This window comes from Sturnira hondurensis, unplaced genomic scaffold (assembly GCF_014824575.4).
Source record: "Sturnira hondurensis isolate 20B ecotype Veracruz unplaced genomic scaffold, ASM1482457v3 Scaffold0009229, whole genome shotgun sequence".
In the NCBI taxonomy this organism is placed as follows: Eukaryota; Metazoa; Chordata; class Mammalia; order Chiroptera; family Phyllostomidae; genus Sturnira; species Sturnira hondurensis.
The window spans coordinates 90032-115605 of NW_028081860.1; the positions used below are offsets into that span (position 1 = coordinate 90032).

General features: G+C 52.3%; 1 protein-coding gene and 1 pseudogene across 1 annotated transcript; one reads left to right on the top strand and one right to left on the bottom strand.

The window, feature by feature from the left end:
• Nucleotides 1–290: 290 nt before the first annotated feature.
• Nucleotides 291–22959, top strand: ABCD1 (ATP binding cassette subfamily D member 1). Its single transcript, XM_037056912.1, has 10 exons — nucleotides 291–1585; nucleotides 4438–4618; nucleotides 13449–13591; nucleotides 13689–13863; nucleotides 14477–14571; nucleotides 17215–17360; nucleotides 17872–18017; nucleotides 20995–21079; nucleotides 21335–21460; nucleotides 21654–22959. Exons 1-10 carry the CDS (start codon nucleotides 677–679, stop codon nucleotides 21859–21861), a joined length of 2214 nt encoding a protein of 737 aa, XP_036912807.1. The 5' UTR covers nucleotides 291–676; the 3' UTR covers nucleotides 21862–22959.
• LOC118994291 (transmembrane protein 126A-like) lies at nucleotides 8513–9101 on the bottom strand (annotated as a pseudogene).
• Nucleotides 22960–25574: the final 2615 nt, after the last annotated feature.

Consider the following 25574-nt stretch of genomic DNA (forward strand, 5'->3'; position numbering starts at 1 on the left):
CACAAGCCGAAAGCGCGGACGCCTAGGACTGAGACAGAAGTGGAGCTTTGGGTGCGCAGGGAGGCGGGGCGAGCCCTTGGCGGGAAGACGAGGGGACAGCTTCTCTAGCCCGTGAGGTCCTCCTACGTCTCTGTGGTCCAGGGAGGGGGCGGGGTCCGACCGTGGGACGAGAACGGGGTGGGGCGCGGTGTGCCTGGGTTCCGCCTCCCGCCCCTCCTCCGCCTCCTCCCCTTCCACCGACTCGCCCCTGGGGAGGGGTGGGTGGGTGGGGATTCTGGGCGGGTGGTGGAGTCACTGTCGCTTCAGCAAGGCTGTGGAGAGGACGGACGCGCCTGGTGCCCCGGGGAGGGGCGACACCAGGGTAGGAGGAGGAGGTGGAGAAGAGACGCCCTGTCTGCCCGAGCCCTCTCGAGGTTCTGACCTCAGGGGCTAGGAGACTGCTAAGTTCTTCTACTTCCACTGCCTGAAGAGACCGTGACACTGGAGGGACCTGAGCCCACCGCACCAGGGGCCCCAGCACCGGCCCAGTGGCCTAGAGCAACAGTCTCAGGGACCACTACAAGGTTTCCAGTTGCCTAGACAACGAGCTGGGTCAGAGCAACAACCCTTCCAGCCTCCTGCCTTGACTGCTGGCTGGAGATACCCGTCCCAGCCCTGTGCATCCAGCCCAAGTGATATGCCGGTGCTCTCTACCCCCCGGCCTTCGCGGGTGACCACGTTGAAGCGCACAGCTGTGGTTCTGGCCCTCGCGGCCTATGGAGCCCACAAAATCTACCCCCTGGTGCGGCAGTGCCTGGCTCCGACCAGAAGCCCTCAAGTGCCTGCAGGGGAGTCCACCCAGGATGCCTCTGGGGCTACTTCGGCCACAGCGGCCAAGGCGGGCGTGAACCGAGTGTTCTTGCAGCGACTCTTGTGGCTCCTACGGCTGCTCTTCCCCAGGATCCTGTGCCGGGAGACTGGGCTGCTGGCGCTGCACTCAGCTGCCCTGGTGAGCCGGACTTTCCTGTCAGTGTATGTGGCCCGCCTGGATGGACGGCTGGCCCGCTGCATCGTGCGCAAGGACCCCCAGGCCTTTGGTTGGCAGCTTCTGCAGTGGCTCCTCATCGCCCTCCCAGCCACCTTCATCAACAGTGCCATCCGCTACCTGGAGGGCCAACTGGCCCTCTCTTTCCGAAGCCGTCTAGTGGCCCATGCCTACAGCCTCTATTTCTCCCAGCAGACCTACTACCGAGTCAGCAACATGGATGGGCGGCTTCGCAACCCTGACCAGTCCCTGACCGAGGATGTGGTGGCCTTTGCTGCCTCTGTGGCCCACCTCTACTCCAACCTGACCAAGCCACTCCTGGATGTAGCAGTGACTGCCTACACCCTTCTTCGAACGGCCCGCTCCCGTGGGGCTGGCACGGCCTGGCCCTCAGCCATTGCTGGCCTTGTGGTGTTTCTCACAGCTAACGTGCTTCGAGCCTTCTCACCCAAGTTTGGGGAGCTGGTGGCAGAGGAGGCACGGCGGAAGGGGGAGCTGCGCTACATGCACTCTCGTGTGGTGGCCAACTCAGAGGAGATTGCCTTCTATGGGGGCCATGAGGTGGGGCAGGTTGAAGTGTTGAGCATGAAGGAAAGCTTGTAGCCCAGGAACAGGCAACTGTGAATGGGGGGGAAAGCCCAGGGCTGGCTGGGGTTGGTGCCAGAGGCGTGAGCAGGCCACAGGAGAGGGAGGCTGGGGACAGCCAGGGCCTTGGGCAGCCCAGACTTAGGCACAGAAATGGAGAAGGAGGAAGGCTGGGTGGGGACCACCATGGGCCGGCTGCCTGAATGCTCCAGGCCACTTCTGCTTCCTCTCCTCGGTAAGGCTGCCTGGCCTTGGAGCTGAGAATCCTAGCGGTTTCAGATGCTAGAGCTCCTGGCTCACCCCATTCCTGCAGTCAGCTGGAAGGAGGCTCCTGCTGTCTGGGTGCAGGGAGTGGGACGTGGCCTGCTGCCTGGCTCCTCCTGGGCCCCAGGGCCCTTTGAAGGCCGGCGTCCAGCCGAGCTGGCTGGCCAGGCAGGCATTATGGCTATGACTCAGCCCAAGCGGAGGTTAACAAGCAGCACCCAGCGCTGCGGCCGCAGCAGTGGCAGCACTCAGCACTCTGGGTCAATGGCTTCTCTGCCTGAGCTTGAGGGCCAGCAGGGCTGCTGGTAAGGCTGCCTCCCTGAGGACCTGAGCCAGGGAAGCTGGGCCCCGGACGCCACCTTTTCGGGACGTACTTCCTGCCCGCTCAGCAGCCATCCTACCCACCCCCCCTTCCCCGGCCCCCATGTGGCCATCCTTCCGCCAGGGCCCCAGGGCTCAGCTCCCCGGTGGTCCGGGGTGGGGATGGGGAGTGAAGGGGGCGGGGGCCGGGACAGCCAGGGCCCAGAGCTTGGTGCTGGAGAAGGTTACTCCAGGCCACTGCTCCCTTTATCTCGCCCCGGCCCCTCCCCTTCCTCATGCCTGAGGTTGCAGCTGTCTTCAGCCCGCTCCCTCGCTCCCTGCAACTTTGGTTTCAATTCCGAGTACTTCTCCGAGGGAGGGGTGCAATGGTCTCCACCTCCTGAAGGCCTTTGTGTCCTCCCTGGGTCAGGTGGCCTCTTGTCCCTGGATCTTGTCTCACTGGTTGCGCATTGGACTCCAGATTAGGAGAAAAGCTGCCGGTCTGCAGCTGCAACCCCCTCTCCTCCTCTCACGCACGCCCGGCTGCAGGGCCTTGGCAGGCAGCCGTGGCCTTGGGTGAGGCGCTTGGCACATTACCCGCAGCTACATTGTCAGCCTCAGCCGGCACTCCTGCCAACTCCCAGCACGAGTCAGGATTGCCAGGGTGCTCAGAGGAGGCGTGCTCGCTTCAGGAACAGGAGATTGGGTTTGAGGCAGAACCACAGGATGCAGAGGACCTGTATGGTGAGAGCAGAAGAGAGATAACTGGCTCTTTGGAGGAATTCCTCTGGGCTAACTTCAGGAGGTATTATATTCACCAGGAGGGTTCAGTGTGGGGGACTGTGTGCATCCACAGTCTGTCTCTTTAGGCCTTGGCCAAAGTGCTAGAAAGCAGCGTGGGATGGCAGACCCCCATGGTGGGTTGGTTTTCCTTATTGTGCAGGCATGTCACTCACCCCAGTCTCACTGGCTGGTGTCCCAGTGGACAGTGGCCCAGGCTCAGACTAACAGGGTCGGGTAGAAGTGACTGGCTGGCTGGCAGACAGACAGCAGAGTATTCTGTTCGAACTGAGATTTCGGTGAGGAAGGTTATTTAGACCCGTACATACACACCACCTCTTGTTGGCTTCAGAGTAAGGTAAACCTTTCTTAATAAGTCAAAGCACCAAAGCATCATTTATAAAAATCTGGTTCTCCTGATGGCTCTGCCAGTGTGGTCCAAATTCCACACCCCTTGCTACCTTCAGGCTGTGTGAGCTTGGGCAGGTCACTGCCTCTCTGGGCTTCTGTAGTGTCCTATATACAATAGAAATGAGCACACAGGTGGGGTGGCATGGGGTGAGAATCAAGTGGAGAGTCAGGTGCAAAAGCAATCGGCAAAGGAAATGGTGCCAGGCTGGGCAGCTGTTGTCAGTCCAGGGTGGGAAGGCAGAGCTGGAATACACGCTCCTGTAGTGAGCCAAGAAATCCATGACCTTGCTGTGACCACTTCCTGACACCTCCAGCCCCTCTGCCTATCTGGATGCGGCTGCCATGGGAGAGCCTCTTTCTCTCCCACTCCCCTTCCTGCTCTCTTTTCTCCAAGCCTGTACCCATTCTGAGCTGGAAGGTGATGGCCAATGCAGGAAGGAGGAGGGGAGGTGCATCTCACTGGAGTCAGCCGGCCCTAGGAGGCGAGAGCCAGGCTCAGGCACAGTGGGCTGCCCATTAGGCTGGTTCAGGAGCATGCCCTGCAAGGGTCAGTGGGAGAATGCAGTGAGAGTTTCTCACCCAGAGGATCCCCGGGGAAGGTAACAGGAGGCAGGGCCCAAGTAGACTGTTGAACCAAGTTCTTCAATATAAAGTACTTTTGCTTTCCTGCACTGCTCTTTTCTGAGTTCATGTTAGGCCCCCAGCAGTTGTCCAAAGAAACAAGCAAGGTGGCGGCCCTTGGCCAGCGTTCAGAAGCTGCCCGGGGCAAAGAGAGGGCATGGTGAGCTTCCCGACAATGGAGGTAGTGGACACAAGGGACCAGAATGAGTTCCTTCTTCACCACCGCTGTACCTCAGTGCCGTGACTTCGGACAGTTCCATACTGCCCCTGACCCCCGAGTTTGAGACCTGACCACTGTACATGTGGCCCAGTCATAACCCCCATCTCTCAACCTTATCCTGGCCATCAGATGGCATGGCATAAGTAGGTTTGGTGCTTGGGGCCTCTTGCTTTGCCCCCACGTTAGTTACTGCAAGGCCTCTCAGGCTGTCTCTGTCACCTCTCCTTGGCAGGTGGAGCTGGCCCTGCTGCAGCACTCCTACAAGGCCCTGGCTTCCCAGATCAACCTCATCTTGCTGGAGCGCCTGTGGTATGTCATGCTGGAGCAATTCCTCATGAAGTATGTGTGGAGCGCGTCAGGCCTGCTCATGGTGGCCGTGCCCATAATCACCGCCACGGGCTACTCAGAGTCAGGTGAGAGTCAGCAAGCAGTCCCAGGGGACAGGGGCAGGGCCCTGTCCTCCTGTCCCACTGGATGCTCAGCTGGCCCATCTGCCCTTTCCATTGCTGAGGCCTTGAGGCCCAGCTGGCTTCCTAGAGATCACCGCAGCTCAGTCTCCCTCGCTGCCTTCCACTCTGCGTGAGTCTCCCCTTTACAGCATCTCACACTCTTGGTGCCATTCAGCTGAGCTCAACTCAGGAATACCACATGTCCCGTCAACCAGCTGTGCCTGTCCTCAGCCCGCTGTGACTCCAAGGTGGGAGGATGGGGAAGTACCTTGAGCAAGCCCCTTTATCCTCAGGCCTTAGCTTTCCCGGGCCTCAAACAGTCTGGTAGGTTGCAGATAGAGACTTCTGCCCTAAGGCCTGGGAAGATTGGGAAGCCTGTTCTGCCTTTTACTATAGCGACTGAATCATCAGGATTCCCATTTCATTCCTCTACTGGCTTGCAACATATTCTTTCTCTTTGCAGTCTTTTTATGGTTGCCCTTTCAAAGGTTAACTTGCTTGCTCACTGAGAACAGTCTAGGTCAGCGATTTTCAACCTGTGTGCCGAGGTACCCTGGTGCTGGTGTGCCAAAAGGATCTTTAAAACACCCAGTACCTGACTATTTAGTCAGGGGCACTGACTTCTTTTCCCTTAGACTGTCAGGGGAAAAAGATGACAACAGCCCACAGAACCATAGCCATCCAGTGTGAATGAGTCAAAGTTACCCCAGATTTTTTGTCAGGTCAGGAAAAAAAATGTTTTTTTTGGTGTGCGACAGAACGTTAGTAATTAGTTTATGTGTGCCATGAGATGAAGAAGGTTGAAATTGCTGGTCTAGGTTAATCAATAGCTTCTCCTCCTCCCGGCCTTTAAGGGACACTTTAACACGAGGACCAGCCCCAGCTGATGCGTTGGTATAGCCCAGTGTTGCCTTTGCTATCCCGTGTTCATACTTGGCTATTGCTTTATCAAGCCAGTGCATGTTTAAATTCATCCCCATGTTTACTGATTGCCCTGCTCACCAGTCCTTTCCTGCAGCCTAGTTACGTTCCTCCAGACATACATCTTTCAGCAGTTCTTTCTGTGAGGCTTTCATCATGGGCGCTTCACAGTTATTTTGTTTACTTAAAATGTCTTCGTTTTACCCTTTTTTCCAAACTAAAATATAGTTGGACGTGGGAGTCCAGGTCATTTGCTGTCAGCCCTCTGACAGTACTCCATTGTCTCTGCTGGAAAATCTGTTATCAGCGAACTCCCCTCAGCAGCCTGGGTTGTCTCTCTGGTTACTTTTAGACTTTTCCTTTTTTTCCCCTTTTTTATATATATTTTATTTATAATATGCTATTATAGTTACCCCATTTTTTCTCCCCTTTAGTCCCCTCTGCCCTGTACCCCACATCCCACCAGCATTAACCCCCCCCCCTTAGTTCATGTCCATGGGTCGCACGTAAAAGTTCTTTGGCTTCTCCATTTCCCATACTATTCTTAACCTCCCCCTGTCTATTTTGTACCTACTATTTATGCTTCTTATTCCCTCTGCCTTTTCCCCCATCCCCTTTCCCCCTGATAATCCTCCACCTGATCTCTATTTCTGTGAGTCTGTTCCTGTTTTAGTTGTTTGCTTAGTTTATTTGGGGGGGGTTGTTTGTTTGTTTTTTAGGTTCAGTTATTGATAGTTGTGAGTTTGTTGTCACTTTGCTGTACATAGTTTTGATCATCTTCTTTTTCTTAGATAAGTCCCTTTAACGTTTCATATAATAAGGGCTTGGTGATGATGAACTCCTTTAATTGACCTTATCTGGGAAGCACTTTATCTGCCCTTCCATTCTAAATGAAAGCTTTGCTGGATAGAGCAATCTTGGATGTAGGTTCTTTCCTTTCATGACTTGGAATACTTCTTGCCAGCCCCTTCTTGCCTGGAAGGCCTCTTTTGAGAAATCAGCTGACAGTCTGATGGGAACTCCTTTGTAGTAACTGTCTCCTTTTCTCCTTCTGCTGTTAAGGTTCTCCCCTTATCTATCATCTTGAGTGATGTAATTATGATGTACCTTTGTGCGTGTGTCCTTGGGTCTGACTTCTTTGGGACACTGAGCTTCCTGGGCTTCCTGGAAGGCTATTTCCTTTGCCAGACTGGGGAAGTTCTCCTTTATTATTTGTTCAAATAAGTTTTCCACTTGTCGCTCTTCCTCTTCCCCTTCTGGTACCCCTATAATTCAGATGTTGGAATGCTTAGAGATGTCCTGGAGGTTCCTAAGCCTCTCCTCAGTTTTTGAATTCTTCTTTCTACATTCTGTTCTGGTTGAAAGTTTATGTCTTCCTTCTGCTCCAAATTGTTGATTTGACTCTCAGTTTCCTTCCCATCACCGTTGGTGCCCTATACATTTACTGTCCTTTACTTCACTTTCCATGGCCTTCACTTTTTTCTCTATTTTGCAACCATACTCAACCATTGTTGCAAGCATCCTGATTACCAGTGTTTTGAACTCAGCATCTGATAGGTTGCCTATCTTCTAGTCTCTTAGTTGTATTTTTTCTGGAGCTCTGATTTGTTCTATCATTTGGGCCATATTTCTTTGTCTCAACATGCCTGTTATCTAGTAAGTGGTGGAGCCTTAGGTATTCACCAGGGCAGGGCAACCCACGCACGTCACTGCGTTGTGGTCCTGTATGTGGGGGAGGGGTCTGAGAGGAATGCAGCTTCCATGGTATTCAAACAGCTTTCACTCACTTCCCCCACTTCCCACAAGCAAATTGGGCCCTTCCGGTGCTGATTCCCCAGTGGGTGGTTTTGTGTACTTTCTGGGACTCTGTGGATCTCTCCAATGAACTCTCTTGTGAGGCTGGGAGTGTCTCCTGCCACCACAACACCCGCAGGATTTTCAGTCAAAGGTTTTGAGGCTTTATTTCCCTGCACTGGAACCCTGGGTTGCACAGTCTGTCTCACTCTCCAGTTGTTGCTCCTGGTTTATCCGCACGCAAATGTGGGACCGCCTGCTCCGCCAGCTGCCTCCTTGCCCACCCTGGTCCTCCAGCTGCTGCCTTGCCACAAGTCCTCTCTGCCCCAGCTGCCCGACTCCACCCCTCATACCTGTCTAAATGAGTGTTTCTTCTTTAACTCCTTGCTTATTGGAGTTCCATACAGTTCGATTTTCTGGCATTTCTAGTTGTTTTTTGTTTTTAAATTTGTTGTTGTCCTTTTGGTTGTGTAAGGAGGCAAAAATCTATCTACCTATGCATCCATCTTGGCTGGAAATCCTACTTTTAGACTTTTCTTTCTCTGGTGTTTCACCCAGAAGTGTTAACTGGTGGGTTTTGTGTTTATTCTGCCTGAGACTCGTATGGCTTTCAAATGTACAAATTTGTTCATCGTTCATAAAAATTCTCAGCTGTTATTTTTTCAAATATTGATTCATTCTTTTTTTTAAGATTTTATTTATTTATCTTTAGAGGGGAAGGGAAGGAGAGAGGGAGAGAAATATCAATGTATGGTTGCCTCCTGTGCTCCCCTGTTGGGAACTGGCCTGCAACCCAGGCATGTGCCCTGACTGGGAATTGAACCACGATCGTGTGGTTCACAGGCCCGCGCTCAATCCACTGAGCTACACCAGCCAGGGTCAAATATTGACTCACTCTTGTTCTTTCACTCATTCCTTCTGGAACTCCTGCTGGACGTCTCTCTCCTGTGTGGCTCTTTCACTCTTTTCACTATTTCCCATCTAGCACCATCTGTGCTGAATCCTGGGAGATTTCTTCAGGTCCTCATGCTTACTCACCAGTTTTTTCTTCAGCTAAGTCTAATTTGAATTTTTTTTAATTTTTTATTTAAAATGTTTGTTTATTTTTACAGTTTTATTTTTGCGTACACATTTGCCTAACAGTCACTGAATTCCTAGGCCATGTTCAGGTAACCAAAGAGCCTTTATAAATAGTTTATATTGTCTAGAACCAAGATACACTACAAATCCAGTCTGGAGCAAAATAGCAAATAACATCTTTCTAAAGATAGGCTTAGGAACTCTGATCTGGTAGATTAAGATGTTTCCTTTCTCTGGTAGCAGGGCTGAGGCATACCTGGCGGCTGGGCCCCCATTCACAGGTATAGCAAAGAAAACGATACAGACCACAAAACACAAGTCCCACCAATCCACCTCATGTTATGGTGCAGGTTTCATAATTCAGATACCTGTATTCAAGGGTAAACTTACAAAACCCTTATAAGATACGTCTGCTGTCAAAGATGGGATAGCTGCCATGGATAAACCAGCAAGTATTTGAGCCCACGTCACATTTAAGATGCGCCAAAGAAGACTTTGCTATTAGACCGCAGAGAACAGCATTACGTCCAATATATGTTGATCCATGTTCAAGGAGAGTCCTTTCTGCTTCTGGAAGTTGATTCATTTTTCTGCTTATGATATCAAAACTTTGTTTTTCCTTGGCGGTATCAACTGGTTCATGATTTTCCATCTTGGGTCTTATGCTCTCCTCTCCGACTTTGTAAAACATTTCGGTGGCTATTTCAGGTTCTATCTGATTCTCTTTCAGATAAAAATGTTCATTTTCAAATAGAAATTTCAAATTGTTTTGGCAGGTGTCTGGTTTTTCTTCTCTTTAGACTGTTCCTTTTCTGCTGTGTGTCATAGGAATCATACTTATTCCACAGCCTCTGTCCTGCTGTTGGGCTCGCTGGATTCTTGGGGGTCTGAGCCAGCTTGATCTTCCATCTGCCAGTCTTCACCCCTGGTGAGTTCTTTCCTTGTGGTTTTTGCAACCAGACTCTCTTGGGAACCCTATCAGCCTAACAGGAGGATGCAGTGCCCCAGTGCATACTGGCTTTTGTTTTGGTCAAGCACTCTAGGGAATTAGCCCCTTGGAGGCCATTTTCATGTTCACTTCTCAGTTTGAGAAGGAGGGGTTCCTGATCTTGATCTTGGACGTGGTATTCACTTGAACCCCAGACACATAATTACCAATTCTTAGAGGCGACCTTTTGTTCCCTGCACCTAGAGCTCTGGCTCTACGACCTGTCTCCTCAGCCTCTAGGGACTTCGCTGGTGTGCCTGGTTGCTGGCTTCTCTGTGGGCTCCTGGAAATTTGCCTGGCTTTCCTACAAGCGTAGCTCTGCTTTCAAAGGTGTTCTACTTTATGCAGTTTGGTAGTAAGAGGGTTTTCAGTTATGTATAGAGAGAGCCTGACTTGTTTTAGAAGTTTGTCTGATTCTCTCCCTATTGGCAGCTCTGCTTTGGGGCTTCCATATCCTCAGCTTTCTGCCCCTCTCTGGGTGACCCCCAAAAGGAAGGATCTGATTGGAGGTGGGTGGTTACATTCCACCAATGGACGTACAGAAAGATTAGCCCTGATTTAGGCACAAGGGCCAGACCCAGTCAGCACACCTGGCCTAGAGCCTGGGGACAGACCCATGAGGAGACTGACCTATGGATTCTGTGAGCAAGTGCCTGCAGGCACTTCCCCCTGCTCCTAGCACTCAGTACAGCTCCACCTGCCTAGTGCCTGAGGCCTCTCCCTCCTCTGAAGGCCTAGGACTTTCTGGATCTTCTGGGGTACCAGGTTTCATGGATGATTTAAGAAGCATGAGCTCCTGTCCCCAGCCTCATAGCTTTTATAGTCAATTACCTGTGAAAATGTGAAATTCTCCTATCTCCCTTGCTCATTCCACTTCCTTCTTACCAGCCTCCTTGTTATTTTTGTAATCACTTTTTGTTTTTCAATTACAGTTGACATACAACGTTACACTAGTTGCCGGTGTACACCCCAGTGAGTAAATACTATATAACTTACTAAGTGACCATCCTGATATGGCCTCCTGTTATTCTCCCAGAACACTAGGCAGGCTTCTAATTCAGAGCCTTTGCACACGCTGCCCCCACGGCCAGGAATGCTTTTTCCTCTGAGATCTCACCCTCTTTCTATCAGACTTTTGTTCACAGGCACCCTCTAGATGAGGCCCACCCTGCCCATCACCCTGCCTCTCTCTTCCCCTTCTCCACCTCTCTGCTCTCCCAAGCACTGAACACCCTATCTGTTCCACTTATCTCTCTGGTTTATGGTGTCTCTGCTTTTTTAGACTGAGAGGTCAGGGACTTTTGTCTCTGCTCCAGGTGTTTCAAGGAGGTGAGATCATTGGGGGCCAATGGGAAGATGCAGGCATTTATCAACTGGGGAAGATTAAGATACCTTTGCGCTATTTGCCTGCTGGCCCTGCAAAGCTGGAGGGCCCAGGGGAGGGGTGACCTTGCTGGGAACAGCTGCTGTGTGTCCTATTCTGGAGTCCTGGTCTTAGCTGCCCAAGGGCAGTTTATTCTGTGTCCAGCGAGGTGCCAGCTGTTGCCAGGGTGCCCCAGGCACCTGCAGAACCTTTCATTTTATATGCAGTCACCGTCTAGCTCTCCAGACATCCTGGGATGAGAGCTTGTGTCCCCCTTCCTATTGTGGGCTGTGTCCCTGGGGACACAGTGGGAAAGAAGGCCCAGGACCTTAGACTGACAGAATTAATGACCCTCTCCCCCACCCAGTTCCCTGGAGACCTAGGCCAGGCCCCAGAAGGTGATGTGAAGTGCACTAGCCGGCCATCACATCCCCTTTCTACCCCACATTGCATCCTTGCTGCTCTGGAGACCATCTGCCCTGAAAGGACTTCCTACCCCCACCGCTATCACCATACCCCTGAGGCTTCTCCCTCTGATCAACATATGCCCTTAGACAGAGCCCTTCCTACTACTTCAGCCTCAGGAGCCCCGGCTTCCCCTGGATAGCCCCAGTGATCACTGCTCACTCACCTATACCCAGGACCCTCAGAGTCAGCATTCCCCTTGCTCCTCATTGCCACTTCTGGAATGTTCCTTGTGTAAAAGCCCTGGCCCTCTGGGTTTTCCAGGGGCCGAGGAAGTCAAGGCCGTTGCCAAGAGAAGGTTGAAGTGAGCAACCACGGGGTCTAGACTGAGACAGCAAAGCAAGTCAAGACAGGAGTAGGCGCCAAGGAGAAGTTGAGACACCTAGGATGGCTGTTCTCATGGATGCCACAGAGGGAGCTGAGGGGAAAATGGAGGCTGCGGTACAGGTCCGAAAGGAGACAGTCATGCATGAGAGGCTTAGGGGTGCAACAGTTCTGCGTGTCAGAGGATGGGGTGCAGCTGTGGCCCCAGAGGGGACGCTGTGAATAGTACAGGACACAGGGCAAGGCCAGTCTAGGGAGAAGAAGCTGGGTGTGCCAAAAAAGAAGGCCAATGCCGAGTGGCTCATTTTTTTTTATCCGCGTAATGAACATACCATATAATTCAGCCTTTTAAAGTATTCAATTCAGTGGTTTTGAATATATTCACAAAGTTGTGCAACTATCACCAGCATCTAAGTCCAGAAGGTTGTCATCATCCCAGAAAGAAAGCCTGGACCCATTAGCAGTCACTCCCCACCCCACCCCCAGCTCCTGTCACCCACTAATCTGCATCACTATGGACTTGCTTCTCCTGGACACCTCGTATAAATGGAGTCATACAACACGTGGCCCTTTGTGTCTGGCTTCTTTCATTCAGGAGAATGTTTTCAAGGTTCACCCACGTTGTAGGATGAATCAGTGCTTCCTTCCTTTTAGCGACTGAATAATAGTCCATTGTTTAAGTGTGCCTCGATTTCTTTATCTATTCATTCATTGGTGGACATTTGGACTGTTTGCACTTTTTGGCTGTTATAAAAATGGTGCTCTGATCACTTGTGTGCAGACTTCTGCATGGACATGTACTTTGTTTCTCCCAGATGTATATCTAGGAGTGGAATTGCTGCGGCATATGGTAACTCTGTTTAACTTGCTGAGGAACTGTCAAACTGTTTTCCCCAGAGGCTGGACCATTTTACATCCCCACCAGCAGTGTTTGAGGAGCCCAATTTCTTCATTTCCTCATCAACGCTTGTTATCTCTTTAATTATAGTCCTCCTAGTGGGTGTGAAGTTGTATCTCATTGTGATTTTGATTTGCATTTCCCTGATGACTCGTGATTCTGAGCATCTTTTCATGAGCTTATTAGTCATTTGTATATCTTACATATCCAATAAAAATGTCTGTGGAGATACTTTGCCCATTGTTTAATTGGGTTGTTTGTCACTCATTGTTGAATTTAAAAAGTTCTTTACGCTCTGCCTGGGTGTCTCAGTTGGTCAGAGCATCATCCTGTATACCAAAAAGGTTGCGGGTTTGATTCCCGGTCTGGGCACGTGCCTGGGTTACAGATTTGCTCCCAGGTCAGGGCGCATACTCCTCTCTCACATTGATGTTTCTCTCCCTCTCTCCTCCTCCCTTCCTCTCTCTATAAAATCGATAAACATGTCCTTGGGTAAGGATTGAGGAGGGAAAAAGTTAAAAAGTTCTTTATATATTCTGGAAACTAGACCCTTATCAGATATATGATTTCCAGGTATTTTTTCCTAATCTGTAAGTTGTCTTTGCCCTTTCTTGATGGTTTCCTTTGGTGCCCCAAAGTTGTACATTTTGGTGAAGATCATTTATCCGTTTCTATTTTGTTGCTTGTGTTTTTCATGTCATGTTTAAGGAGCCTTAGCTAATCCCAGGTCATAAAGATTTACCCTTGCCTTCTCTAAGAGTTTTGTAGTCTCAGCCCTTGCGTGCAGGTCAGTGCTCCCCTTTGAGGTAATTTGTGTGTGTGCTGTGAGGTAGGAGCCAATCTTTTGCATGTGGAGACCCATTTGCTCCAGCACCATTTGCTGGAGAGACTCACCTTTCCCCTGGTGGGTCAGTTTTAATTTTCCATCTTCCCCGCCCCTCCCCTCCCCTGTGCTCGACAGATTCAGAGGCTGTGAAGAAGGCAGCCTTGGAGATGAAGGAGGAAGAGCTGGTGAGTGAACGCACAGAGGCCTTCACCATTGCCCGAAACCTCCTCACAGCTGCTGCAGATGCCATTGAGCGGATCATGTCATCCTACAAGGAGGTACCCTGCCCGCCCCCCACGAATCCACCTCTGCCATGCCCTCCTCCATCCCACTCCCAGATGGCAGGGGCTAAGCCAGGGTCACCCTTCCCCACAGGTGACAGAGCTGGCTGGCTACACAGCCCGGGTACATGAGATGTTCCAGGTATTTGAAGATGTCCAGCACTGCCGTTTCAAGAGGCCTGGGGAGCTAGAGCCAAAGGATGCTCAGACAGGGTCCGGAGCTGTGGTCAGGTCTGGTGTCCGTGTGGAGGGGCCCCTGCAGATCCGAGGTAAGGGCACCCTCCCTAGAGAGGCCCCCACTGGTCCCTGTCCTGCCACCGCTGCTACCTTCCAGTGCCACCCAGAAGGCAGGATCTTTGAGCTGTGCCCCCAGAGAGGGCTTCCTGGGCAAGCTGTGGCTCCCACAGCCTTCCTTCCCAGAGTAGTCGCTGCTGGCCAACCTACTCACTTCCCAGTTCCTTCCAGGTGCCCTGGTGGGAATTCCTCTTTGCAAAAGAAGGATCCCTGAGTGGAGGGAGTCACTTGCCTATACAGGCAGCAAGAGAAAGTTAAAGGATGCAGTAGGGGCAGGGTGCTGTGGAAGGGGGGCCACAGTGTTTGAACCACCACCAAGATGATGCCAGGAAGGGAGGGCTTCAGAGCAGGAGTGGACTCCATGCTTTGGATACCAGAAGTCATATACATGGCTTTGCCCCTCCCCAGCCAGAACACAACACCAGATGATGGGGGAAGGGGTCTGCTTGTAGAAAGACCCACTATACTCCCAACGGGCCTTGGACCACACACTGCCATGCTGTTCGGGGAGGTGGGGATATGGAACCTACCAGAAGGCAAAGGGAGTGCTGCTACTCCCTCCCTTCCTTCCTTGTGTTCTCTCTCCAGGCCGAGTGGTGGATGTAGAGCAGGGGATTATTTGTGACAACATCCCCATCATCACACCCACGGGAGAGGTGGTGGTGGCCAGCCTTAACATCAGGGTAGGTTGAGTGGCTCTGTGTCCAAACGTCCCCTTTTTATAAATAAGGACCCCAGTCACTTTGGATTAGGGGTCATCATACTCCAGGATGGCCACATCCAAACTAAACTAATTACATCTTCAAAGTCTATTTCCTGGGCATCCAATCTGGCTAGCCCACGGGGGCTCACGTTGTCAGCAGCCATTGTCCAAGATCTATGTGGCAGGCGAGCTAAGGTCAAGCTGAAAGGCCAGCATGTCTCTGCCTGTGAGTTGTGGGGCAATGGGGAGAGAACTGATAAAAGAGACCTGAGATTACCAAGATTGGCCAAGGGTCACCCGAGGATTCCTGGCTCTATGGTCACCAGCCCCACCCCCACCCCACCCCAGTCCCACAGAAACCCATAGCTTGGAGACTCTGGTTCAAGTCCAACTGTGGTGGAAGAGACTGCCCTTCACTGACATGGGCTTGAGGTCCCACCCAGCTACTTCGGGAAGACTCCAGTGCAGGTGTGCATGCTGGGTGCAGTCTGGCCTCCAGGAGGGCTCTCAGCCACTACACAGGCCATCTGTGGAAAGGAAGCCCTGGCGACTGACACCCACCAGTCACCTGCGTCCCCAACCAGGGCTCTGAGTGCAGAGTGATGGAATGGAGGGGAGACTGGTGGGGGGAGGGCGGGAAAGAAGTGAGAGAGAGTCATTTGTTCATTCATTCATTTATTTATTCAACCAGTATTTTCTTAGCTCCAGGCTGGACACTGGAGCCCACAAGTAAATCAGGGAGCCGCCTGCCCTCTGGGAGGCCCCACTGTAGGGGGCCCTAAAGTGTTACCAAGGTCTCCAGTTAGACAGCTATGCAGGGTCCAGCAGGGGCCATAGGAAGGGTGTTCGCCCTCCCCCGAGGGAGCAGAGGTCAGATGAAGCTTCATCCAGGAGCTTCCAAGTGGATGGGTAGCATGGTGAAGAAGGCTTCTCGCAGAGGGCAAGCAGAGAAAAGGCAGTGGAGCGGCAGAGAAGGCAGGTCAGCGGGAGCCATGGCCGGGCAGGGAGTAAGCGGAAGAGGTGAACAGAGGGGCAGTGTCTGGGGCTCCTTTCCTTGATCTGCTTAGATGGCCCCTGAGAGCCAGTTGGAGGCTGGGAACATGTCCTTACCTCAAGCTGCACAGCATAATGGTGTGATCCCCATTGTCCCTAGCAGTGGTCGCTCTTGGGATGTAGGGGAAGTCACCAATGGCCGGTTCATTCAAGGTGAATAATTTCCAGGCAGGCTGTGAAACCCTGGTGAGCAGGCGCTCAGGTGGGTAGGAAGCAAGGCCAGGCCAGGAGGGGGTGACTAGGATGGAAGAGCAGGGATGGGAGACTGAGTGAGGGTTCTGGCCTGGCAGAGCTGGCGGTGGAGCTAGGCTCTGGGACTGGGCGATGCTGGGGGAGGGGAGCAGTTCCCAGCCGTGATAGGCCAGATGGTGAGGTAAGAAGAACCGTGGGAGAGACACAGGGAAGCAGATGAGGCAGGCACCTGTGGCGCCAGCTAAGGGCTGAGACAGCTCTCCCAGGGCCTGTTATCAGAGGAGTCCACACGCACCTGGACGGAGGGAGCCCCAGGCCCCACCGCAGGGAGTTGATAGTCTAACAAAGGACCACAAAGCAAGCGGCTCAAACAATGGAAGCAGAGTGTCTCCCAGTGCTGGAGGCAGGGTGGCCAAGTCCAGACCAGGGTGTCACCTGAGAGCAGTGAGGGAGAATCCATTCCAGGCCATCCCAGCTTCTGACAGTTGCTGGCCATCACTGGCGTTTCTTGGCTTCACTTCAATCCCAGCCCCTGTCTTCACGTTGCGGTCTCCCTATGTTCATGGTTCTGTGTCCAAATGTCCCCTTTTTATAAATAAGAACACCAGTCACTTTGGATTAGGGGTCATCACACTCCAGGAGGACCTCATCTAAATTGAATTAATTGCATCTGCAAAGGCTATTTCAAAATAAGGTCACATGCTGAGGTCCTGGGGGTTAGGACTCCAACACACGAATTTGGGGGGACACAGTTCAACCCCTAACGCTGACCAAGGTAAGCCAGGAAACTGGTCAGGTGAGCGTCACTGGAAGATCTTCCAAGGACTTCAGAAGCTTGTAGGTGGCCTGAGGGTAGCAGTGTCCCTGCCCTCTGACCCCATCCTTCCCACACTTTTTCCACCAACCAGTAGGTATCGTGTGATCGGCCAATCGAGGAGCCTGAGGCCCTTGACACTGAGCCTGGGGATCACAGCGGGGTCTCCAAGGCACCCTAGTATCCACAGGGGCAGTGAGAGGGCAGTTCCTAAAGGGAAAGCAGTTCTGCTGGGAGACCGAACAACCTGGGTTGGCAGTGAAGTGGGATAGATGGTGATGCTGACCATACAGCTGTGGCAGAACAGCCCCCCCTCCTGCTGGCCCCATACTCTGTGGTGTGTGCTGGGGCCTTAAGAGACAGTCCGGGACTAAAACACACATTTGGTTATGGCTCTGAATGTTGGATCTCATGGCTCAGACCCTTCCATCCCTTACCAAGAGACCAGGAGAGCCTACCCACCAGCCCCAGTGTGCACCTGGGTGTAGGTAGCTGTCAGGAAGGCCACAGGTAAGAGGAAGGAGGCCCTCGCCCCCCTGGTACAACATGGCACTGCCTCCACAGGTGGAAGATGGCATGCACCTGCTTATCACAGGCCCCAATGGCTGTGGCAAGAGTTCTCTCTTCCGGATCCTTGGCGGGCTCTGGCCTACGTATGGTGGCGTGCTCTACAAGCCCCCACCCCAGCGCATGTTCTACATCCCTCAGAGGTGAGTGAGACAGGAGAGAGAGGGAACCAGAGCCCCTAGCTCTGCCCCTGCCCCTTCCTACCTGTGGAACCTGACAGGTAGGAAATGGCAGAACTTGGGGCCTCGGCAGAGGGCAGCAAGATGCTGCCTCCAGAATCAGAGGGGCTATGGAACTTCTACCTGCCCCCTCCTGTGCACCCCCCCCCACCTGGTGACTTTACAGCTGTTTGATATCCATGCATGAGACTGCACACTGGGGGGGAGGCATGTGTCTGTATATGCTGAGTATGTGTGCATGTGAACATGTGTCTGTGTGCATGCGTGCATGCCTATGCATGCAGGGTGAGTATGTGCTATGCACATGTGAGTGTGTGGGTCTGGTGTGCATAGGCAGGTGTGAGCATTGCCTGGAGCACTTTGTAGCAGGGGTCTGAGGGCTTCGAGTTGGCCCTTCCTCTGGCAGCCAGGGCTCATGGCACAGGGCGTCGGCAGGGCCAGCCCTTCCCTTGGTGGACATGCAGCTTTCCTACAGGCCCTACATGTCTGTCGGCTCCTTACGCGACCAGGTGATCTACCCTGACTCGGTGCAGGATATGCGAAGGAAGGGCTATTCAGAGCAGGACCTGGAAGCCATTCTGGACATCGTGCACCTGAACCACATCCTGCAGCGGGAAGGAGGTAGGGGGTGGGACATCTCACCTCTCAGCACTAACGAGTGAGCCATCCATCCAACAACCTGCTACCGCCCTAGCCCCTGCCTCCCTCTTGGCCCCCAACATCCAGGAGGCTGATGTGCCAGGTGCCCCAAGAGTCCCCGCCTAACAGGGAGGACTGACAGGAAGCAGGTGGCTCAGGCAGGCTGACTGTGCTAGGGATGGGAGGCCGGGTTCACAGGCAGGGGACATAGTCAGCTGAGATGCTCACAACAGGCTCTGGAGCTGGGGGAGCAGGTAGAGGGGAGGGAGGGCCCTAACAGGGAAGGAAGCCCTTGGAAGGCTTTAGGCAAGGAAGGTTACAGGTCATTTTCGAATTTCAGCAAGAGGACCAGCCACAGGTAGGCATGGCAGGGCAGCCAGGGGGCAGTGAGCACAAGCTGTCAACGCGGCTGGCCTGGAGGGCGGGAGGCAGGAGCAAAGGTGAAGGGGACGCCAGATCTCTGCCTTGAGCCTGGGAGGTGTCATCCCATGGAAAGCAGAGGAGGGAGGGACAGGCTGGTGGCAAGAGAAGGCATTGGTCACGGGCTTACCTAGTTTGCGAATGCCTGTTGGGCCTGGAGGTGAGAAGCAGAGGGCAGAGCCTAGGGCAGGGCTGAGCAGATGTTCTCAGTGGAATCCAGGTGGTAGGTTTCGGCCTGCTGCCTCTGCCATTTAGGGGCAGCTGTACTTGGAGCAAATACCTCACCCCTTGAGCCTCCCTCCACCTGTAGAAGGAGACAGGTACCAGTCCCTCCCTCAACACCGGCATTAAGTGAAACCACCCCTGCAGACTCTCCCCAGGCGTTCTGGCCTGCACTGTGAAAGGGCTGCACGCGGTGGGGTCCTGGTTGCCACAGTCACGATCATGCAGAGGCTTCATCCCCAACTACTTCCTGGCCTGGCCCGACCTCTTTTGCTCCAGCCACCCTCCCCGTGGATGTGCACCCCTCCTGTCCTCCAGGCACCCCTGAGTGCCTGGGGCCCCTGAGGCTGACCGTCAAAACCTATTAGCATTGAGTTCATTTGTGAATAACAACCCCCCCACACACAGTGGCTCAAATCACTCACAAGTTTATCCTACTGTGACATAAAAGTCCCAAGGAAGGTGGGCCACAGTTGGTGGCCCTACTCTGTGTGACCCCTGTTCCCAAAGTCACCTCATGGTCCAAGATGGCTGTTCCAGCCATCAGATCAAGTCCCAGGCCATAGGATGGAGGAAGTGAAGGGAAGGAGCAAAGAGTATGCCATCTTTCTTTCAAAGAAAATTCCAGAAGCTGCCACATGTGTAACACTTAAACCCCACTTGCCGGAATTCAGTCACGTAGTTATATACCTTAAGACAAGCTAGGGAGTGTATAGTCTTTTTTAAGGGTACCATGCACCTTACAAAAACTTCTAGTCCTATGGGAAAGCAGAGTGGCAGTAGGTAAGGAGCCATTTCTGGAGAATCATCCACACACCTGCTCATTCACACAGCTGCCTGAGCCTTGCCAAGGGTCTGGCACAGAGCAGTGATGCAAAGGCCTGGTGACTATGGGTGAGAAGCCTTCTGGAGAGACCACTCCCGCCTTCCTGGGGCTGGCTCTTCATTGGCACCCTGTCAGGTCCTGTATGAGTTTGCTGTGGCTGCTGGAACAACATCCCGCAGACTGGGCAGCTTAAACAACAGAAATGTATTAACCCCCAGCTCTGAAAGCCAGAAGTCCAAGATCAACATGTAGGCAGGCTTGGTTCCTTCTGAGGGCTACGAGGGAAAATCTGTCCCAGGCCTCCCTCCTTGAGTCTTCTTTTTCCTGTGTCTCTTCACATCATCTTTCCTCTATGTATATCTTTGTGTCCAAATTTCCCCTTTTTATTTTTATTTTTTTATCTTTTTAAAGATTTTATTTGTTTATTTTTAGAGAGTGGGGAAGGAAGGGAGAAAAACATCAATCAGTTGCCTCCTGCACGCCCTCTACTGGGGACCTGGCCTACAACCCAGGCATGTGCCCTGACTGGGAATCGAACCAGCAACCCTTGGGTTCGCAGGCCAGCACTCAACCCACTGAGCCACACCAGCCAGGGCAAAATCCTCCCCCCCCCTTTTTTTTAAATAGAAGAAACCGAAGCTCAGATTTTTTTTTTTTAAGATTTTATTTATTTGCCCTGGCTGGTGTAGCTCAGTGGATTGAGCGCGGGCCTGCGACTCAGACGATCGCAGTTCGATTCTCAGTCAGGGCACATGCCTGGGCTGCAGGCCAGTTCCCTGCAGGCCAACTCCCAGCAGGGGCTGCATGAAAGGCAACCATACATTGATGTTTCTCTCCCTCTCTCCTTCCCTTCCCCTCTAAAGATAAATAAATACAATCTTTTAAAAAAATATCTACAGAAATCTTTAAAAAAAAGATTTTACTTATTTATCTTTAGAGGGGAAGGGAAGGAGAGAGGGAGAGAAATATCAATGTATGATTGCCTCTTGTGAGTCCCCTGCTGGGAACTGGCCTGCAACCCAGGCATGTGCCCTGACTGGGAATCGAACCGCGATCGTGTGGTTCGCAGGCCAGCACTCAACCCACTGAGCCACACCAGCCAGGGCAAATTTCCCCTTTTTATAAGGACACCCATTGTATTGGATTAGGACCCACACTAGTGACCTCACTTTAACTTGATCACCTCTGTGAAGACCATTTCTCCAAATGCAGTCACCTTCTTTCTGAAGTCCCGGAAGCTAGGGCTCCCACTTTATCTTCTTCCAGACAGGATACAATTCTGCTCTCAACTTCTTTTTGACTATTAAACTGTCACCTACAGTCAGACAAGTACCCATAGCACACATAGCCAGCAGTTGACCTTCTCCAGAGTCAAATGTGCTGCCGTCTTCCACTGTCACTTGTTCCGTAGCCCCCGCCCACCATGCCCATCATGCTCAGTGCCCCTGGGTCTTGGTTGAATTAAAAAGAATCCTCTTGTTCCCTGCCTAGGTTGGGAGGCCGTATGTGACTGGAAGGATGTTTTGTCAGGGGGCGAGAAGCAGAGAATCGGCATGGCCCGCATGTTCTACCACAAGTGAGTGGGCTGTCCAGGGTGCTGGGGCCCCCTCAGGCACCGCTCGTTCTCCAAGCCAGAGGCAGAGACAACATGGCAGCTCAGCACGCATGCTCCCTGGGGCCTCCTTCGGGTGAAGGCAGTACCATTAGGAGGCCCCATCTGGGCCCCAGCAGGGACTGGGTGGGCCACACGGGGCAGGGGGGCGTGGGGGCCAGACCAAGTCACCAGCAATGGAGGGTCCACAGCCTTGTCCGCTTGGTCCCCACTCTCAAGGCCCAAGTATGCCCTCCTGGATGAATGTACCAGTGCTGTAAGCATCGACGTGGAAGGCAAGATCTTCCAGGCAGCCAAGGATGCAGGCATCGCTCTGCTTTCCATCACCCACCGGCCCTCCCTGTGGTAGGTGCCCTCCCTGCCTGCCTGGAATCGGGGTGGGGAGGGAGTGCCCTTCCTGCATTCTACCCCCTCGTGGCTGTGCAGCGGGGAAGGAAATGGCACCGCCATCGCAGGGACAGAGGACCCTGGGAGGCCTGGAATGCATCCCCTGATGAACAGCCTCTGCAGCTCTGTCCCTGTCCCTCTCCTGGCCCAGGAAATACCACACACACTTGCTGCAGTTTGATGGGGAGGGCGGCTGGAAGTTGGAGAAGCTGGACTCAGCCACCCGCCTGAGCCTGACTGAGGAGAAGCAGCGGCTTGAGCAGCAACTGGCGGGCATTCCCAAGATGCAGCGGCGTCTGCAGGAGCTCTGCCAGATCCTGGGCCAAGGCCCCAAGGTCCTGCAGGGTGCTGCCACCTGACAGGGGGCTGTGGCTCTGGGCCCTCAGCCCCTGCCCCTCCCCGAGCCCTCGGATCGTATGAAGGAAACAGCAGTGCCTGCCTACCCACTCCCCCTCTACCCAGCCCCACCACAGGCCCACCCTGCATGACTTTCCCTCCTCCCAGGCCTCCGTGCCACAGGCCCACCCTGCCTAGAGGACTGCCAGCGAAAGGGTGTGCCCGACCCTCCTGCCCCAGCCCTCAAGAAAGTAGACATGGAAGGTCCTACCCTGCTGCCCACCCCGACCCTGCCCCATCATAACTGTGACCTGGGCAGGGTAGTTGAGCCCTTTCTTTTCTTTGGGGAGGGTGAGAGGGATATAGGAGGGAAGCCCCAGCCCACACCATCAGACAATGTGTACTGAGCCTCAGCATTTGTGGGATACTGGCCTCCTGAGACTGAAGTCCCCCATTATTTCCTCCTTTTCAGTCCCTCAGAGACCTTGTGGCCCATCCTTCTATTGCCACCACCCAAGTGGCCGTGAAGGCTCCCACCCCACTGGATGCCCTTCCTACCATAGAAACGGCCAAACAGGGCCCATGGCCAGACTGGGGCCTTGTCCACACCCCTTCTCCCCTCCAGTTGTCTTGAAGAGCTCTCGGGAGAAGGAATTGCACAGCATTTCTTAATAAGCGATAATAAGAATGTAGTCCCTTTCCCTCTCGGTCCCTACAAGCTAATTTATTGGATCCCTGTTTGTAGCCTTCTCAATTGCCAATACGAGGACCCTGCTAGCAGGGGAGGCAGCCCAGGCTGTGGTCCTTCCACAGGTGACCCAGTGTCTGAGCAAGCCCCAGCCAGCCTGTCACCCCACCAGCCTACACTGCCAGCTGCCACCAGGGGGGCTCAGGCCAGCCAGAAGGGTAGATGGACGCTGTGCTGCCAGGAGTGTGGGCACCAGCGTTCCCAGCTCAGTGCCAAAGAGGGGTCAGCCAGGGAAGCTGTCTCTGCAAAGCTAGCTCCTGCCCAAGAGGGAGACCCCACTGCCGCCGTGTGCCTTTCGGGGAAGGGAAGGCTCAGCCCTTGGGCTGGGGAGCCTCCCTCAGTCCCTCAGTAAAAACCTCCCATGAAAAGTGTGTTCTTGCCTCCTGGCCTCTTTGTCTGGAGTGGCGTCGGGGTGAGACAGGGATGGGGAGCGCTGTGCCTGGGAGGGGAAGAATAATTTCAGTCCCCACCCTCCACCTGAAGGCCCAGCTCAGCACATTCTGTAGCTGGTGAGGAGGATTCAGCAGAAGCATCTCACGAAAATATGGCTGAGCCCAGATAGGACTCTGGACCAAGCCCGGAACCAGTGCTGGGGTGCGGAGGAGAGGACCAATGCTGTGTCTCTGCCTGAGTTGCTTCCAGAGAGACAGTATGAGAAACCCAGTGAACTGCATAGTGGGCTGATTGAGGGAACACGGAGGAGGAAATGTCCTGACCCAGCCTGGCAAGAGGCAGCGGGGAAGAATCACTTCTGGATCTTTTAGGAGGAAATGCTTGTGCAAAGGACCAGGAGTAAATGGGAAGCACGATGCAGGGTATTGATGCTGAGTGCAGGGGAAGGCAGGGGCCAGGGCCACCCTAAGGAGCCTGAACTTATTCCAGAGGCAACAAGAAGCTATTGAAGACTTTTCAGCAGGATGGAAACCACATGGAGTTGTGCCTAAAGCAGGCTGTGTGGAGAGCTGTTTGGGAGGAGGCACACCACTATAAAAAGGATGAAGTTCTGACCCTGCTATAACGTGGGTGAACTGAAAAAACCATGATGCTGACTGAGCAGAAGGAGCCAGTTACAAAAGACATGTATGAATCCATTCCTCTGAAATGTCCAGAACAAGCAAATCCATAGAAACAGAAAGGAGGTCAGTGGGGGCCAGGGGCCAGGGAGATGGGCAATGGAGAATGACAACTAATGGGGACCAGATTTCCTTCTGGGATGATGGAAATGTTCTAGAACGATAGAGGTGATGGCTGCACTCAATGCCACTGAATTGGGTACTTTAAAGGGGTTAATTTTGTGTTATGTGAGTTTCACCTCAAAATATAGATGACCAATGATAGATTGATTGCTTGACGAGAGTGCAGATTGATGAGTAATACAGCGGGGGAGGGGGGGCGGGGGCATAGGTGAGTGAACACACCACCTAAAACAGCCTAGACCAGATGTACTGAGGCCTGAAATCTCTGACAGATTAGAGAGAGATTAGAAGAAAATCAACGGACCTGAGGGGTGGTTCATCTTGGCCTGGTGGGTGATGGCTCCCTTCACTGAAGGAAGGTTAGGTAGGAGACAAGCTGTCACCCAATTAGCACTTGCTGGGCCTCAGCCTGCAGCCCCCTGGGAAATAATGAGTAGGCAGTGGCCAGGGGAGTTTGCAGCTTGGATGAACTCCAGCCTGGAGATCCTCCAAGGGGGCATCGCACTAGCAGAGAGGCAGCTGCTGGTTGAAGATCTGCATAGACAGCCTGGGAAAAGGCGGCTTGGGCTCATGGCAGTTGTGGGATGGGGGGAGATAGACTGCATTTTATACAGATTTCAAGGTTAAGATTTGTTCCTGAATCCAGGGGAGGCAGTGAATGGAAAGGTGGAGAGTTGTGGAGTTGTTCCTCCATCTCTTCCCAAGATTGTGTAAGTCATCCCTACCTGATCATAAATCCTTTTTTTTTTCCAGAAAAAAAGATGCTTAAGTAGCTAGAGGTCCTGTGGTCTGCCACCAGCCCCTAATTGATAGGTACGGAAAGAGACAAACCAGCAAATACCATCCCAAAGGAAGTTAGTGAAGAGAAATTAGTACAAGACAACATAGACCTCAGGGCAAAAAAAATCATTATTAGGAGTGAAAGAGGTTGCTGCATAATGATTAAACAAATAATTCATTTGGGGCATTAACCATTCTGAATGTGTGTGCACCCAATGACAGAGCCTCAAATGTATATCAAACAAAAAAGTAGCAATAAAAAAAATTAATAAATCAGTAAGTTCACCACAGTAAATTACATCACTTCTCACTACAATGGGCAGCTCAAGTAGACAAAACTAGTAAGAATATGGAGGGGAAAATGAACAAGGTTGATTAATGGGCATTCCAAAACTAGAGGCTACGTATTCTTATCAAGTTCACCTCAAACATTTACTATAACTCACCATGTCCTAAGCCACAAAACAAATCTCAACAAATACTAAAAGAATTGGTATTGTACAGATCATTGTACCCAAGCTGTGATAGAATAAAATCATATTTATCATTAATAAAACTAAAATTAAATTTTCCCAAATGTTTGCAAATTTAAATTTACAAATACACTTCCAAATGATTGGTCCAAGAAGAATTATAGTGGAAATCTAAAAACAGAACTGAACAACATTGACAAAAACTATATGAGCCTGGCTGGCGTAGCTCAGTGGATTGAGCTCGGGCCTGTGAACCAGAGGATCAAGGTTCGATTCCCAGTCAGGGCACATGCCTGGGTTGTGGGCCAGTTCCCAGTGGGGGACTCACAAGAGGCAACCATGCATTGATATTTCTCCCCTTCCCCTCTAAAGATAAAGAAATAAAAATCTTTTTTTTCTTGTTTTTTTTTTAAGAAATAAAAATCTTTAAAATATTTTTTAAACCTGTATGAAGACTTATGGAATGTAGCTCAAGTGATATTACGAAGAATCGTATAACCTTACAATGAATAAGATGAGCACCAACTCAGGAAATTAGA